The sequence below is a fragment of the Blennius ocellaris genome (genome assembly GCF_963422515.1).
Source record: "Blennius ocellaris genome assembly, chromosome: 9".
Lineage (NCBI taxonomy): Eukaryota > Metazoa > Chordata > Actinopteri > Blenniiformes > Blenniidae > Blennius > Blennius ocellaris.
Genome location: NC_137658.1, coordinates 22,914,614 through 22,929,238, shown reverse-complemented (window position 1 = coordinate 22,929,238; position 14,625 = coordinate 22,914,614). Strand labels below are relative to the sequence as shown.

At 42.2% G+C, this 14,625-nt stretch overlaps 1 protein-coding gene across 1 annotated transcript; it reads left to right on the top strand.

Moving 5' to 3' along the window:
* Nucleotides 1–3,096: 3,096 nt before the first annotated feature.
* LOC308134153 (fibroblast growth factor 4A-like) lies at nt 3,097–12,438 on the top strand (the record flags this gene model as incomplete). Its single annotated transcript, XM_080501784.1, has 3 exons — nt 3,097–3,391; nt 6,795–6,898; nt 12,235–12,438. The coding sequence occupies 3 exons, from the start codon at nt 3,097–3,099 to the stop codon at nt 12,436–12,438; spliced, it is 603 nt and encodes a 200-aa protein (XP_080357910.1).
* Nucleotides 12,439–14,625: the final 2,187 nt, after the last annotated feature.

The window sequence follows — 14,625 nt, the reverse complement described above, 5'->3', positions numbered from 1 at the left end:
TGTTAGCAAATATTTAACAAGCAATGTTTAACTCATTAACAAATGGATATTAATGGTTTATTAACTACTTATAACGGATAGTTATTATAAAGTGTTACCAAAAAGACAAATTTCTTCAGATTTTTCAGGCGCTACACAACACTGAGACCCAAGCTGAGATCTCGATGACACTGCTGTGAGCTAGCGTCGGCCTCAAAGCCACACTGTTGGGGGGACGCTTGTAAAAACACCCAGAATGCAACAGTTTTCTGGACATTCCACTGTATTTTGAGTCATTAAAATTGGCTCCATGTTGAGCTTGTCATCAATTTGTGTAGTAATTGTTGTCATTAACATACATTCTGCACCACAAAAAAAAAAAAAAAAAAAAAAAAACCCTAAACTGTAAATTCAAACGTTATTAAGGTGCTATTTATATATAATGAAACTGGGCTTAATGTGGCTCCTGGACCAAAAGCAGTTTGACACTCCTGACAAGGGAAGCTTCACGTGTTCCATCCTGCAGAATTCACTCGCTCATGTGGCTCTAAACTTTACCGGGAAAGTGACCGGCTGGGAATATTTACACAGCAAGAAAAGAGGTGGAGTCAGATGTTGAGTGGTGTCCTTTCACCTCGGCGACCTGCAGTGATCGTATCTCTAAACCCTGGAGCTTTTGTTCAGGCCCGGGCTCGTTTAGTTTCACTACTGGGGGGGTTAGTTGCTCGGACCTCCAGAGGTTGGGGAAGATTTAGGGTACATCCACATGACGAGAAAAACAATCTCTTCTCTCCCCAGCCTTCTCCAAAAAAAAACCTCTGTCCACATGTCACTATGAACTCGGTTCAACACGAGGCTTCAGGGCATGTAGTACACATGCCAGGCCTTTAGGGGTGCTGTGACTCACCAAACACACCAAAAAAGCAGAAGAAGACATAGAGCACATAGAAATTTAGGAGTCGATTCTTGCTCATAAACCTCCATATAATAATATAGTTCTGGTTCTATAGGTCTATGGTTGTGGTCTTCCTGCTGTTAGCATCATTTTGCTTCTGCAGCGCCACCAGAGCTTGTAGTCCCTGACTGTTGTGGTTATTTGATGACATCACGGACCACGGTGGGGTAGAAGGTGGCCTGCTGGCCCCGACTGAAACAGATAAAATTACAACTGTGTAGCACAAGTGTCATCATTACTATAATATGAGTGTGTTCTCATGGCGCTTCCTGCGCTCTGCTCACAGTGCATCACATTTCTTCTGTGTGTTTCCTCTGCTGCCGGCAGCACACAGACTGCTCAAGCATGAAGACTCAAGCAAACAAGAATTTGGTTCACACTAATGAGTGTTGGCACATCTACTTGCTCCATAATGTACACTTCACAACAGTAGAGGGTTAATTCCACGCGACATGAGGTGCGTCAGCCCATTGCTCATGTAGGGCTCGTCGCAGTCCCCAAGCAGGGGGAAGTGAGATGGCGCATGTGACAGATCATTTGTGAACACATGTGAAGGCCTCCTCACCCCACTGAGACACACTCCCAATGGAATTTGTGACGTGGGTGACCCTCCATCCCCATGTGCTCTGACATCACACTTCGTCAACAGAATTCACCCCAAGCCACGAATGACAGATGATCTGATCCGATGAAAGTCCCCCACCTGCCCCTCAGAAGCCAGGCTGCACCTCAGCAACTGGAGTCACTATCCACAGGAAGGCCTCCGCAGTCAACATCACTCACAGACAGGCAGGATCTGATTGATTTGACCACCTACTGATATTTATGATGATTACTTAAAGTCCTTAGTCCAAGTGGACACTTGAAAATGTCAATGTGGTTCCAACACGGAGTACCATAGTTTTCTCTCAATACAATCATGTGTAGCCAGGGGGAAGGCAGGGCTTCCCTTTGGTGTATTAAATATCACAGCACTAGGTAAGTCTGGACAAATATGAACAGAGGCGGGAGTAGTAGGAAAATATGTTATTTTATTGATCGATAATATTAAAAATACAACTTTTATCAAAGAGATGTTTTTATTATCTTGACACAAAAATACAACTGTCAACACCAATAAAACTACTGAACAATGTGAAGTCTATAAAACCAAAATACTAACAAACTGAAACCTAAGGTTAGTACATCAACCAATAACAAACCAAACGTTAGAAAAAGTTAACCAAACCAAACTAAAAGAGTACCAGAGTACTTAAATGTACATTTATTTCCTTTGAAACAATTGTTGTTGACATTTGATGGTAAATTCTAATGTTTCAGATAAATTAGATGAGGTCTCATGATGATATAATTAGAACGTGAACATTCTGTTACTTTCTGCACCTTCTGCGTAGATTAATTTTAAAGTGATCTTCAGAACCTGCCCGTGGTGACTGTGAATGGTGTCAACGGTGTGGCCAGCCAGAAGCATCCTCGGCAGCAGAACCTTGACTGAACTCTTTTGAACTGAATTCTCAAATCGGATCCAGATAAGACACATACACACACTACCCAGGTAGGAACATTTCCATGGTTGCAACTCAAACCAAAGAGGGGAAAGAGCTCTATTTTATTTTGGGTCTTTATTTCATTTTATCGTTCATTTATTTTCAACATTTGGAAACAGATGTGTTCAAACAATTTATAGTACAGAAACAAACACATAATTGCCACAACTTTGTGGGATCAGTACAAGTTCAAGAAATTAAAAAAACACTTGTGTCAGAAAATCTCCTACAGGTATACAGCTCCATGAATGAGTGTACAAAGTACATTATTTAGTCATGTCTTGGAGTTGTTCTTTGTTTTGTGTATTGTTCCGTTTGCATGCTTACACAGTTTCAGTGACTCAGACGAGCAGACAGTGGGTGGTATGTGATGTCATGGTGGCCACATATAAAGTCTGTTGCTTCCAACCGAGGAACAATTCGGACGACATCCCTGCTTTAGAGTTCGGTGAACATGCAGACTAAATCCTTGCTTTGAGCTTCAGACAGTGGAATAGTCGAGGGGGTATTCGCAGGTTATGTGCCCTTGAAGTTGCAAATTGTACGATAAATTGTGCCCCGAGTGAACATTCAGCTGGATTTGGTCATACACGGTTCTGTACATCTATGATTCCCATGTCTGGGAAGAGTGAGATGTCCACTTCCAGGTCCAAGCCTCTCCTGCTTCTGTATGGCTTCCTGCTGTGCAACCCCTTGGCCTTGTCTGCAGTGTTCAGTGGTTTTAGACAAACCCTACAAAGTGCTGGATCGTTGGACTCCTGGAACAAGAGGGAGGTGACACCAAGAGATGAAAACTTCCTGCTGGGCATAAAGAGACTGAGAAGACTGTACTGCAATGTGGGTATCGGCTTCCACATTCAGGTCCTTCCAAATGGGACCGTTACAGGGGTTCATAATGAAAACAGATACAGTAAGTATGAATTTCTTTTATTGTGAAGGACTGTGAGAGAACTTTGAGCACGGACACAAATACATCACACATATTTGTCTAGAGAAAAAAACAACCTCTTTTAATTGGTACTATTTCTCACTTGACATTGGTAAAAGATTGTACTCACAGTAATGATAATCACAAATGTACCAAGCAAGCATATTAATAACTCACTTATGGTCTCACATGTATATAAAATAGTCCTAAAGTCACTTGCACCAGTTTTGTGTGCAGGGAGCATAGTTTAGTTTTCAGAATAACCAGTTTCCCTCAAATAATTTCAAATTTAAAGCAAAATTCAGGTAATCTCGTTGGGAGAGGAAATATAGCTTTATCTTTAAAACTGAACAGCTCTCTTTTTACAAGTCAACTGTGTGCAAAGTGGGAGTCAGTGATCTGTGGAGAAAAGTAGAACATTTTCCTATCATCTGTCCTATATTGATATTGTGAGATTTGTGTTGGAAGAAACACGATGGAACAATGCTGCTCAACTTAAAGTTGACTTATTGTTATTAAATTGTTCCCACATCAGACACTTTGAAAAATATATGTGGACCTGGATGTTCAACATATCGTCCACAAAAGCTTCACGCTCACATTTTCTCAGAAATGTTAATCGGCCATAGAACAACTCAGGCAGAACACTCTCTATCTGTGCATATGAACTATTGTCATTTCATTTCTTTAGTACATTTTTAACATCAGATCAGAGATCTGTAACAATGCCAAGGGAAGCCATTTTTACAATTTTCCACCTAGTTAAAGGCCTGAATTTTCTTAGGGTCTGAACTATATGGAAGGTTCAGCATTTGAACTAGACTGCGCACAACAAACACACACACACACACACACACACACACACACACACACACACACACACACACACACACACACACACACGCACACACGCACACACACACACACACACACACACATTTCGAAGTGCTGACAACCACTAAATTATACAGAGATTATTTGACAATGAGCAAATATTATTGACTGATTTCCACTAAATAAAGATGCCTTACAGCAACAGTTTTTTTTTTTTTTTTTTTAATATTGTGTTTCTGGGCTGATTTGAAAGAAGCCAAACTAGAGTGTGTCCACTCTTCTCAAGAATCAATACGACACTGAATGTACGTAATCTGATTACTAATGAAACTGCGAGATGGTGTGTGGTTTTTATTCAATCTTCAGAACAATGACTGTCTTTAGATGATAAGCAGGTTACTTGGGCCGTTATGTGTTAAGGGGGCCGTGTGTGTGTGAGACAAACATATCTGTAAGCCTTTCTTTACAGATATGCAGCCCTTGAGCTGCTGGCTTTAGTTACTTCACATTTTAAGTAGTCACACAACAGCTGGATAGAGCTGCAGCAGCAAGAAGGTTGGTTTCTAAGCTGGGGTACGGGACCCCTGAGAGGGACACCAGATGCCACGAGTGTCCCAGGTTTTTCCTCTGGGGTCGTCAAAGTGAGATTTATGCACATCAAAGAAGAAAAGAGCAGAAAAATACTAACATAGTCGATACCAATGCAAATGTTTATTTGGCTCAGGGGCAGGGTGCTTAGAGACTGTGCTGTACAGTTGGGGCCGGTCTTTACCAGACTGTTCCAGCATCTTTTGAACTCTGGCTGTGTTTCCAACCTGTGGAAAGCGTCTTTAATCATCCCCATCCCCAAAAAGGTACGGGCTCAGGACACTATAGACTTCAGGCCTGCGGCCCTCACATCAGTCCTGTGCAAATGCAGGAAGAGAGTGGTGTGTGACTTAATGTCACGCATGTTGTCCAATAAACTGGATCCTCTCCAGTTTGCTTACAGAGCAAAACGAGGTGTGTAGGATGCAAGCCTGACTCTTTTAGATACAGTTGCGGAAAACATGGCCTCTGCACAACCACATACTCTGATTTTATTTATGAACTCCTCCTCGGCTTTTAACACTGTAAACACTGACAGTCTGCTGCACGGCCTCCTGAACACTGATCCACCCAACTTTGATTTTAGAGATAAAAGACTTCCTAATGGCAAAACCACAGCAGGTGCTTTTAAATGGTTTTAAATCCAGTAGACTGGTTTTAAACATGGTTCTCCCACAAGGATGTGTTTTATCCCCCAGACATCACCTGTAGCCGGGAGGGAATTAGTCTTTTTGAATGTATGGAGGCTCCTATCCAGTATCAACTGGCAGTCAATGACCTGGCCACAACCTTCAGGGGGAAATCACTGGATCTAAATATCCAAAAGACCAAGGAGCTGTGTTGTGTGGGTGGAGCTGAGCAGCCATTACACCTCAGCTTTTAAAACTTCTGATTAACAGGTGAACAGATTGAACAGGTGGACTGTCTTAAGTATCTAGGGACACAGGTGGACACAGTAAAGCACTCCACTGTCTCAGGAAGATAAAGCTCTTCAACATCAGTGAAAATATTCTAACAAGGGTTTACCAGTCACTCATATAATCCATTCTCACCTTCAACATCACATCTTGGTACAACTTCCTCACCAACAAACAGAAAATAAAATGATCCCGCATCACTGACCAAGCCAGCAAATTAATTGACTCAACAAAAAAGTCCACTGTCCCACCTGTATGGCTTCCCTGATCACAGAGGAACCCTCCCCTCCACTCTATTACTCAGAAGATACAAAGTCCAACTGGCGAGAAAAACAATATACAAAAAGGAAAAATCATTCACTCTATCTGCAGTCACAGCCTTTAACAGCAGAGGAAACATCATTCCATCAACTTAGCAACTTGCATCCGGTCCTTTCCATTCTCCCTTATTTTAAGTAATAATGTTGTTGTTGTTGTTGTTGTTGTTGTAATATTGTCTTTTATTATGAGTATTGTTGTTCTTAATACTTTCTAGGTGTGTGCATGTTGTGCAATTTTGAGCCGTATCAAAGACACATTTCTGACACCCTTTGGCTTCCTATCTATCTACCTATCTCTCTATCTCTCTATCTATCTCTCTATCTCTCTATCTATCTATCTATCTATCTATCTATCTATCTATCTATCTATCTATCTAACTAAAGAGGAATTGAATTGGCTGTTCATTTAACTGATTAAGTATTTTCTGTCATGTGTTACTATAAAATGAAGCTTTACTGAAATGAAGATAATGTTTTTATGTTTACAACAACTGAGTATAAACAAACTCCCTTTGTTAGTTCAGTCTGCATTGGCATATGTTGTTTTAAATGTCTGTGTTGAGTATAAATGCTCAGTGGGTGGAACATTCCTGTGATATTGATTTGCATGTGCAGTGACTGTAATAAACAAGTGATTCTTTCAAACTGTGAAGGATGGAAGCGTTTTCAAAGTGTCTTCTTGTTCCACTGTCAGATTCTGTTCTGCTCTTTTCCATTTCTTTTCAGGCCTTATAGAAATGTCTCCAGTGGAGAGAGGGGTTGTGACCCTATACGGGGTGCGAAGTGGTCTCTTCATCGCCATGAATGATAAAGGCAAGCTCTATGGCTCGGTGAGAGCACCAAACACACTGTCAGTAATCCATTTCTGCACCATCCTGTGTTTTTATGGCAGGATGGGCACATTTGGTCTTTATGAGGAGTGCACACATCATCACCATAGATACTAAATTAATGAGATGAACTAACACATTTTGAGCGACACAAAAAAAGTTTCGGGCTCAGGAAATGGGATTCTGAGACACCCATCTCCAGCTCCTAGTTGAACCTCTCTAAATGACCATTAGTTTGTGGATGATAACTCGGAGAGAGACTCACACGTGTCCCCAGCAGCTCACAAAAGGCCTTCCAGAAATTGGGGCCGAACTGGGGCCCCTGATCCGACACCACGGTGACTGAAAGCCTGTACAATCTAAAAACCTGATTTAATAACACGTGGGAACCACGCTGAGAGAGAAAAGCTCCCCACCCCTAATAAGTTAGAGGCATTATCAATTCTTGGATAATGCATCTATAAAAGTTAACAAACCCCAGGAAGGAGTGCAGGTCCTTCCTACAGGACGAGGTTGGCAACACCATAACTGCACTAATCTTCCCAGAGTCCATCTCCTTCTGAGCCTCACTAACCACATAGTCGAGGTAGGAGACTTGGGTTACGTGAAACTTGCACTTCTCGACTTTGATGAAGAGCGGGCCCTCACGAGTCTTCCAAGTACCAGCAGAACATGCAGAGTGTGTAAGTAAAGGACAGGGGAAAAGATGAGAATTTCATCTCGGTACACAAAGACACAGAAATGAAGCATATATTGTTGACAAAGGCCTAATCCAGAAGTATTACTTTGCCCAAATTGCATTACCAGATAATCATAATGTCTCGTGCGAGTGTTGACAACTTCCACTCATAGCCTTCCCTAATCTCTGTAACATGTACCAATAGGTGGTACGCATTATGGAGAGCTGCTGATCCTGAATTAAATGTTCATTTCTCTACCAAAAGCGTCTCTAAAGGCGTTTCAGAGAATTTGGCAGGACATCCAACCAGCCTCACAACAGCAGACCAGGTGTAACCACACCAGCCCAGGACCTCCACCTCCAGCATGTTCACCTCCATGATGGTCTGAGACCAGCCACCTGGACAGCTGCTGCAACAATCTCTTTACATAACCAAAGAATTTCTGCACACACTGTCAGAAACCGTCTCATGGAACCTCATCTGCAGTTCCTCATCCTCATGGGGGTCTCCACCTGACTGCAGTTCCTCATCCTCATGGGGGTCTCCACCTGACTGCAGTTCCTCATCCTCATGGGGGTCTCCACCTGACTGCAGTTCTTCGTCCTCATGGGGTCTCCACCTGACTGCAGTTCCTCGTCCTCATGGGGTCTCCACCTGACTGCAGTTCCTCGTCCTCATGGGGGTCTCCACCTGACTGTAGTTCGTCATGGTAACCGACTTGAGTGGTCAAATGCTCACATTAGATGGCATCTAGCAGGTTGTAGAGGTGTTCTCTTCAAAGATAAATCCTGGTGTCACTGTTCAGGGCAGATGGTAGACAGTGTGTGTGGCCCCATGTGGGAGAGAGTTTTGCTGATGTCAGCGTTTTGGATGGAGTGGCCCATGGTGGAGGTGGGGTTATGGCATGGGCAGGCGGATGTTATGGAAAACCAACACAGGTGCCTTTTATTGAAAGCATTTTGAAAGTACAGAGATCCAGTGATGATATCCTGAGGCCTGTTGTTGTGCCGTTCACCCACGGCCATCAGCTCACGTTGCAGCAGGATAATCCACGGCCTCATGTTGGAAGATCTGGACACAATTCTTGGAAGCTGAAAACATCCCAGTTCTGGCATGGCCAGCATCCTCACCGGACATGTCACCCATTGAGCATGTTAGGGAGGCTGTGGTTTGACGTATCGACAGGGTGTTCCACTTCCTGCTAATATCCAGCAACTTGGCACAACCATTGAAGAGTGGAGCAACATTCCACAGTCAACCACCTGATCAACTCTATGAGAGGAAGTGTTGCACTGCGTGAGGCAAATGGTGGTCAGACCAGATACTGACTGGTTTCCTGACCCCTCCAATAAAGCAAAACTGCACATTTCAGAGTGGCCTTTTATTGTGGCCTCCTGAAGACACACCTGTGTAATAATCAGACTCTCATCAGCATGTTGATAAGCTGCACCTGAGAGGTGGAGGGATTATCTCGGTCAAGGAGAAGTGCTCACTAACACACATTTAGACAGATTTGTGAACAATATTTGAGACAAATAGGTCTTTTGTGTATCTAGAAAACGTTTTACATCTTTGAGTTCAGCTCATGAAAAATGGGAGCGAAAACAAAAGTGTTGCGTTGATATTTTTGTTCTGTGTACAACCTGGAAGCGTCAGGCTTTGTGAGCAATTCATTAACCAACTTAGAATACAACACATATTAGTCCATATTTAAAAAAAATGGAAATATTACAACAGTGTGTATAAAGTACAGAACATTACCAAAGGTCTTCATGAAAACATTACAAATACAGAATGTCAATATTGCATTAAAAAAAAAAAATTACAAAATTTGCAGAATGTGTTACAATTGTTTCAGAGCTTGAGCACAAAACTGAAAGCATCAGGTCCAATGAGCCAGTCATTAAAATGACCAACACTCAAGCAGTGAAACACATCAACCTGACATAAAACGCTTACATTAGACATTCCATTCACCTGTTCTTGCAAACACTTACACAAAATGTTTAAATCCAATATACAAATGATCATCAACTGTATATGTGTGTCAAGTTACGAGTGGTCCAACTCATCTCCAGGTTTTAGCAAAAGCCAATCACCGTCTACTTTTACTCAGTGTGCATGAAAATGTGAGTCAAAGGATAAAGGAAGCAACATTTTGCAGCAAAGAACCCACATAGTATCAATATTGAAAATATATTTAATCAAAAAACAGAATTCATTTAAGCTCTGTTATAGTTGCATGTTTTTTTTCATGCGTCTTGCAAATAAAATGCTTCATTCTGTACCTATATTTAGCCAGGAGAACCACACTGAGATTAGTCTCTTTTTCAAGTGTGTCCTGGAGAGCTGAGGGTCTTGCTCAAGGACCCCCAGGGCATGTTTTGTGAGTGGAATGACTCCCTCCAGCATATCGTGCATATCTGGGAGCAAAGACTTTGTTCCATCCAAGTCACTTAAGAGCGTCAAATGAACTCGGGGCTTGTACACCACACAAAAGCAGCATTTTCCTTTTTATGCTTCACACAGTCGAAATGATATTCATGGACTTCAGTATGCGATGTTAAAAAGCAAAATGCATACTGAAGGCTTCACATCAAAGCTTGTGCACTGGCACATCGACCCTCCATCTATTTTCACCACACTGCAGCTTTCTCTGCTGATCGCCATCCTCCGGTCATCATCCACCAGCTGTATGGTTGACAGGGTGTGGCAGCCTGCAGAACAGAAACATTCCAAAATATTTTGCAACTTTTAACTAATCAGTACACCCGTTACTTGAGTTGGCCCTTTTCACTGTAAACAAGTCTGATATATCAATGTCTCATTACAGCCTCTTAAATATGGAAAATTATCAAATCCAATATAAGTTGAAGAGACACCTGGTCCTGGTTTCCATACAGGAAATAAGCCTCCTTCTTGACTAAATCACATTATAAAGCAGGACTTACTGAAATGGCTTTCTCAAACATGGATCACGATAGTCTCAGGCTTGTTCTCATCTTGAGTTAAATAATCTCCTTTTTTGGGAAAAGAGTTAATCCAGGTCTAAATCAAGACTTAAATTAAACTTGGTGGGAAGCAGGTTTATCGTCAGTTTAAAGGTTGTTGGCCTCACAGTGCATGGTGACAATGGATTAACGAGACGACGTCAATGATGCTAAACAACAACAATAATAGATTTTATTTGTAATGCACTTCATATTTAAAACAGCTCAAAGTGCTCAAAGTAAAAAAAACCTTAAAAACAAATGGTAAGAACTCATCACCCCCAGAACGCTACACTCCATTCTGCATTCTAAAACACCCTTGAAACCCCCGAGAACCATGTTCAGGAAAGGAGATTATTTAACTGAAGACGAGGACAAATCTGATCTGAATCTCATAGTAAATCCAAGCCATCTCATTTACTATGTATGTGACCGCATTGTTTTGTTTTTAAGACAACGTAGATGCCTTACCTCTCCCATAAGAGACGGTCACAACCCGTCGTACTTGCAAGGGCGTGCTGTCTACATGCAAAAACGCTGACACGTCGTAGCACTTTTCGTGCATGAGGAACTTTCACTGCGTTCGGGCTACAGATTCACCCCATATGGGTGACACATGTGCCTTCTACAGCCAATGAGTGCACAAGGTACGGACTCCGTGCTGAGCACGTGATAAGTGCGCGCTTACTCGGCACTTCTCCAGTTCTACTGTCCAATGAGAACTCACGTGGACTTACGGAGTAAACACTAGCTCCGCAGTTACAACACACGTTGTGCGCACTGATTTCTAGATGGACGAAACCACCATCTCCTGCGTCAGCGTCCTCGTTGCCTCTCCCGTTTTTTTTTTTCACCTCTCCAGTGTCGAGGCAAGTAATACCCAGGTTGTGCTGATGCACCGTCACTTGAAGCTGCTCTTGCAGCATCAGAACCCAGAGTCTCTGCGGTGGAATGGGTGACATGTGGAGGCAGCAGCTGGGACATCGAGGGGAGGAACTCACGTTCATCACACTTGCACACATTTACAACATGCAAGTGAGTAAGGACACCGTATGTGAGTAGTACGTGTAAGTACAGCCTTCAGAGGATAACGTGGAAATCATAAGGAGATCGTACTTTGTAAACACGTACAACTCACTGACCACGTGTGCAACGTATGATGCAGCAACCGCTCACAGCTAGGCAAGGCGTACGGGCCACGTACTTACACCTTGCAGTGACCTACTCCCTCCTTGTTCTTGTAACTCCTCACGTTTCCAGAAAAAACATGGCGGCCGTGGCCTCCCCTAAAAAACGTACGGACTAAAAACACGCTGGGTGGGTTGTGACCGTCACTATAGTTATGTAATGTTCAATCTTTTCTCTAAAGATGGATGGCAAGAGGATAAGGCCAGTCCTCAAGTTGAGTCCTACAATGCAGAAAGACATTTGTTTTTCACAGTCATATATTTTCCAAGACTGTAATGGGGGTAATTATGGCAGATCTATTATCAGGTTTATTAAAAAAAAAAGTGGCTGGCGGTACCTGGTAGCTCTTCAAACTGGGTATCCTGTTTGATTTCTTTGTACTGCTTTGCCAGGGGAGATTTTCCCTGGTAAAAGAAAAACAAAAAAAACTGGCGAAGCCCTCCTTGAAGCATTAACAGTGCTGTTGTCCTGTTTTCAGGGTCATTATAATGATGAATGCAAGTTCAACGAGAGTCTCCTGGCCAACAACTACAATGCGTATGAGTCTGTGGTCTACCCGGGCATGTACATCGGCCTCAGCAGGATGGGAAAAACCAAACGAGGCAACCGAGTCACTCCCAGCATGACCATGTCACACTTCCTCCCACGGACATTATCATCAAAACCTCATGAAGCGCAGTGAAAAGGACTGCGTGTTCCGAGATTTCCTGTCCTAACACCAACACAGCTGGAGCAGGGAAACTGAGGCTGGTGTCCAATTACAAACTGTTTTCACCAGCTTGAAACTGAGATTGCAGAGAAAGAGAACCTGAATGTCCATTTTAAGTGCAAAGTGGTGTTCATATGTCTCTTCGTCCAATAAGAAGTTTCATTAATGTTTGTCGATGGTTCACACAAGTAAAACAGAACATATCTCTTTCCTCAAAGGGATTTTATTTCAGTCTGTTCAACAGAAATCCAACTTACTGGATTTTAATAAATCACATTTTCACTTGTTATTTTTGAGCTGGTGATTCCTTGTCTGTGTGGTTCAGTAACAGATCGGCATGGAGAACAGGAAGTCAACATGATATTGTTCAATATATTCCAAATGCCTTTCGTGTTATTTTTGTTGTGATCTAATAATTTGCTACAGTTATTCTTGTTTTGCTATCTATAAAAGTATATATTATTAAAAATAATATATTTCTATATTGTTTATAGTTATTCTCAGCTCCTTCAGTTCTATATTGAATGACTTCCCTAAGAACTGTTTTCTTTTTTGTGTAGACATTTTGTGATGTCCGTAATGTGTCTTAATAATAATTTATTTTACTGTATTTCTTTTTTGTTTTGGACAATTTCTTTCGTATAAGAATTTGAAATCATATAAAAATGTTTCATAAAGCCAATGTTGTCTTTGCTCAACACTGACTCCTAATACTATTTTCAAAGATTTTTTTTGACAAATTTAAAAAGCTCTTTTTTTAATAAGGCCATGACTGTGGCAGACCTGCTCTGACACACACACACACACACACACACACACCTCACACACCTGCTTGCACACACACACAGACGAGATGGAGCGACTCAGACCAAACCATGAATATGCTGCGTCTCCTGGTTCCAGTATGCACACCGCCAGCGCTACATTGGTGGAATCAGTGACGTGTCACGCTTCGGAGTGACGCGATGACATGGCTCTCACTTGGCTCCGTTGACAACGGAAAGACAACCAGTTCTTTGGTGGTGCTCATTTAAGAACTGGTCCTGACACCGGCCCTGAACCAGATCCTGGTTCTTTTTGGTGGAAAAGCCCTAGTTTTGAATCGAGATGAGTTTTACACGTCTGTGATTCACAGGTTCAGTTAGAAAACACCAACATCTAATGTGGTCTGCATCATTCGATCTTAAAGCGTCCATAACGGCAATTAAAACAGGGATGGAGGCGACATTGGTACAAAATTATAATGTGAGGGAATGAGACTCATCTTTCATTACCTCAAGTTAATAACTTGAGGGATGGAAGGAACAGGTCAGCTGTTCACAGTGTGTGAACAATACAGCATTACTTCCTTTACTTCTCAACAGTACATTTCATTAAAAAACAGACTCAGGATCACTTTGACCCAGAAAGTTTAAAATTATTTCTACATCTATTATGAAACTGATTTTGAAATCTAAAAAGAAAAAGATGTATAATATTGGTGTCCTTGTGTTGAACAACATTTTCATTATGAAGCAACCTTTACTTTCAATGAATTGAAAATGTTGAAGGGCTTTCGCCTGCATTGTGGCACTACACAGTTCACCAAGTGTTCAACTGGTCTCTCAAAGCGATCGACCAAATGTTTATAACACGACGATCGGGCAAAGGAGAGCCCGCATGTCTCAATGAGACGTTTGCTGCCAGATTCCTGCTCGACTCCAGGGTTCCTGGAGGTCCTTGTGTTTGGCCAGTCTTTCCATGGAGGACGTGGAGGAGGTCTACATATTGGGATTAACGATAGCAGGTGTGCTGCTGATTGGGGCTGGCGGCTTCCTGATCTATGGCAGAGTAGAGAAGAGGCAGCTGCAATGGGAAGACTGCCGATCGTCACTGAGGGACTGCTGAGCTCTGAACGCTCAGACTGACGTGATAAACGAACTGAAGAGTACGCAAGTCACGACTCTTCAACGTTTACGTGAAATTGGAACCATCTTGGAGGATATTGAACTCAGTTGGGAAGTTAAAATCTTGCCAATATTGGAGCAGCATTGGAGACCAGAGACACTCAAGGTCGAAAGATAAAGCTGAATCGCCGAAAAAAAAACCTAATCTACATGTCGTTTTCCCAGACACCCGGTTGCCAAGGCTGTTGTTTTGTTTTAAAATCTCCTGGATGTG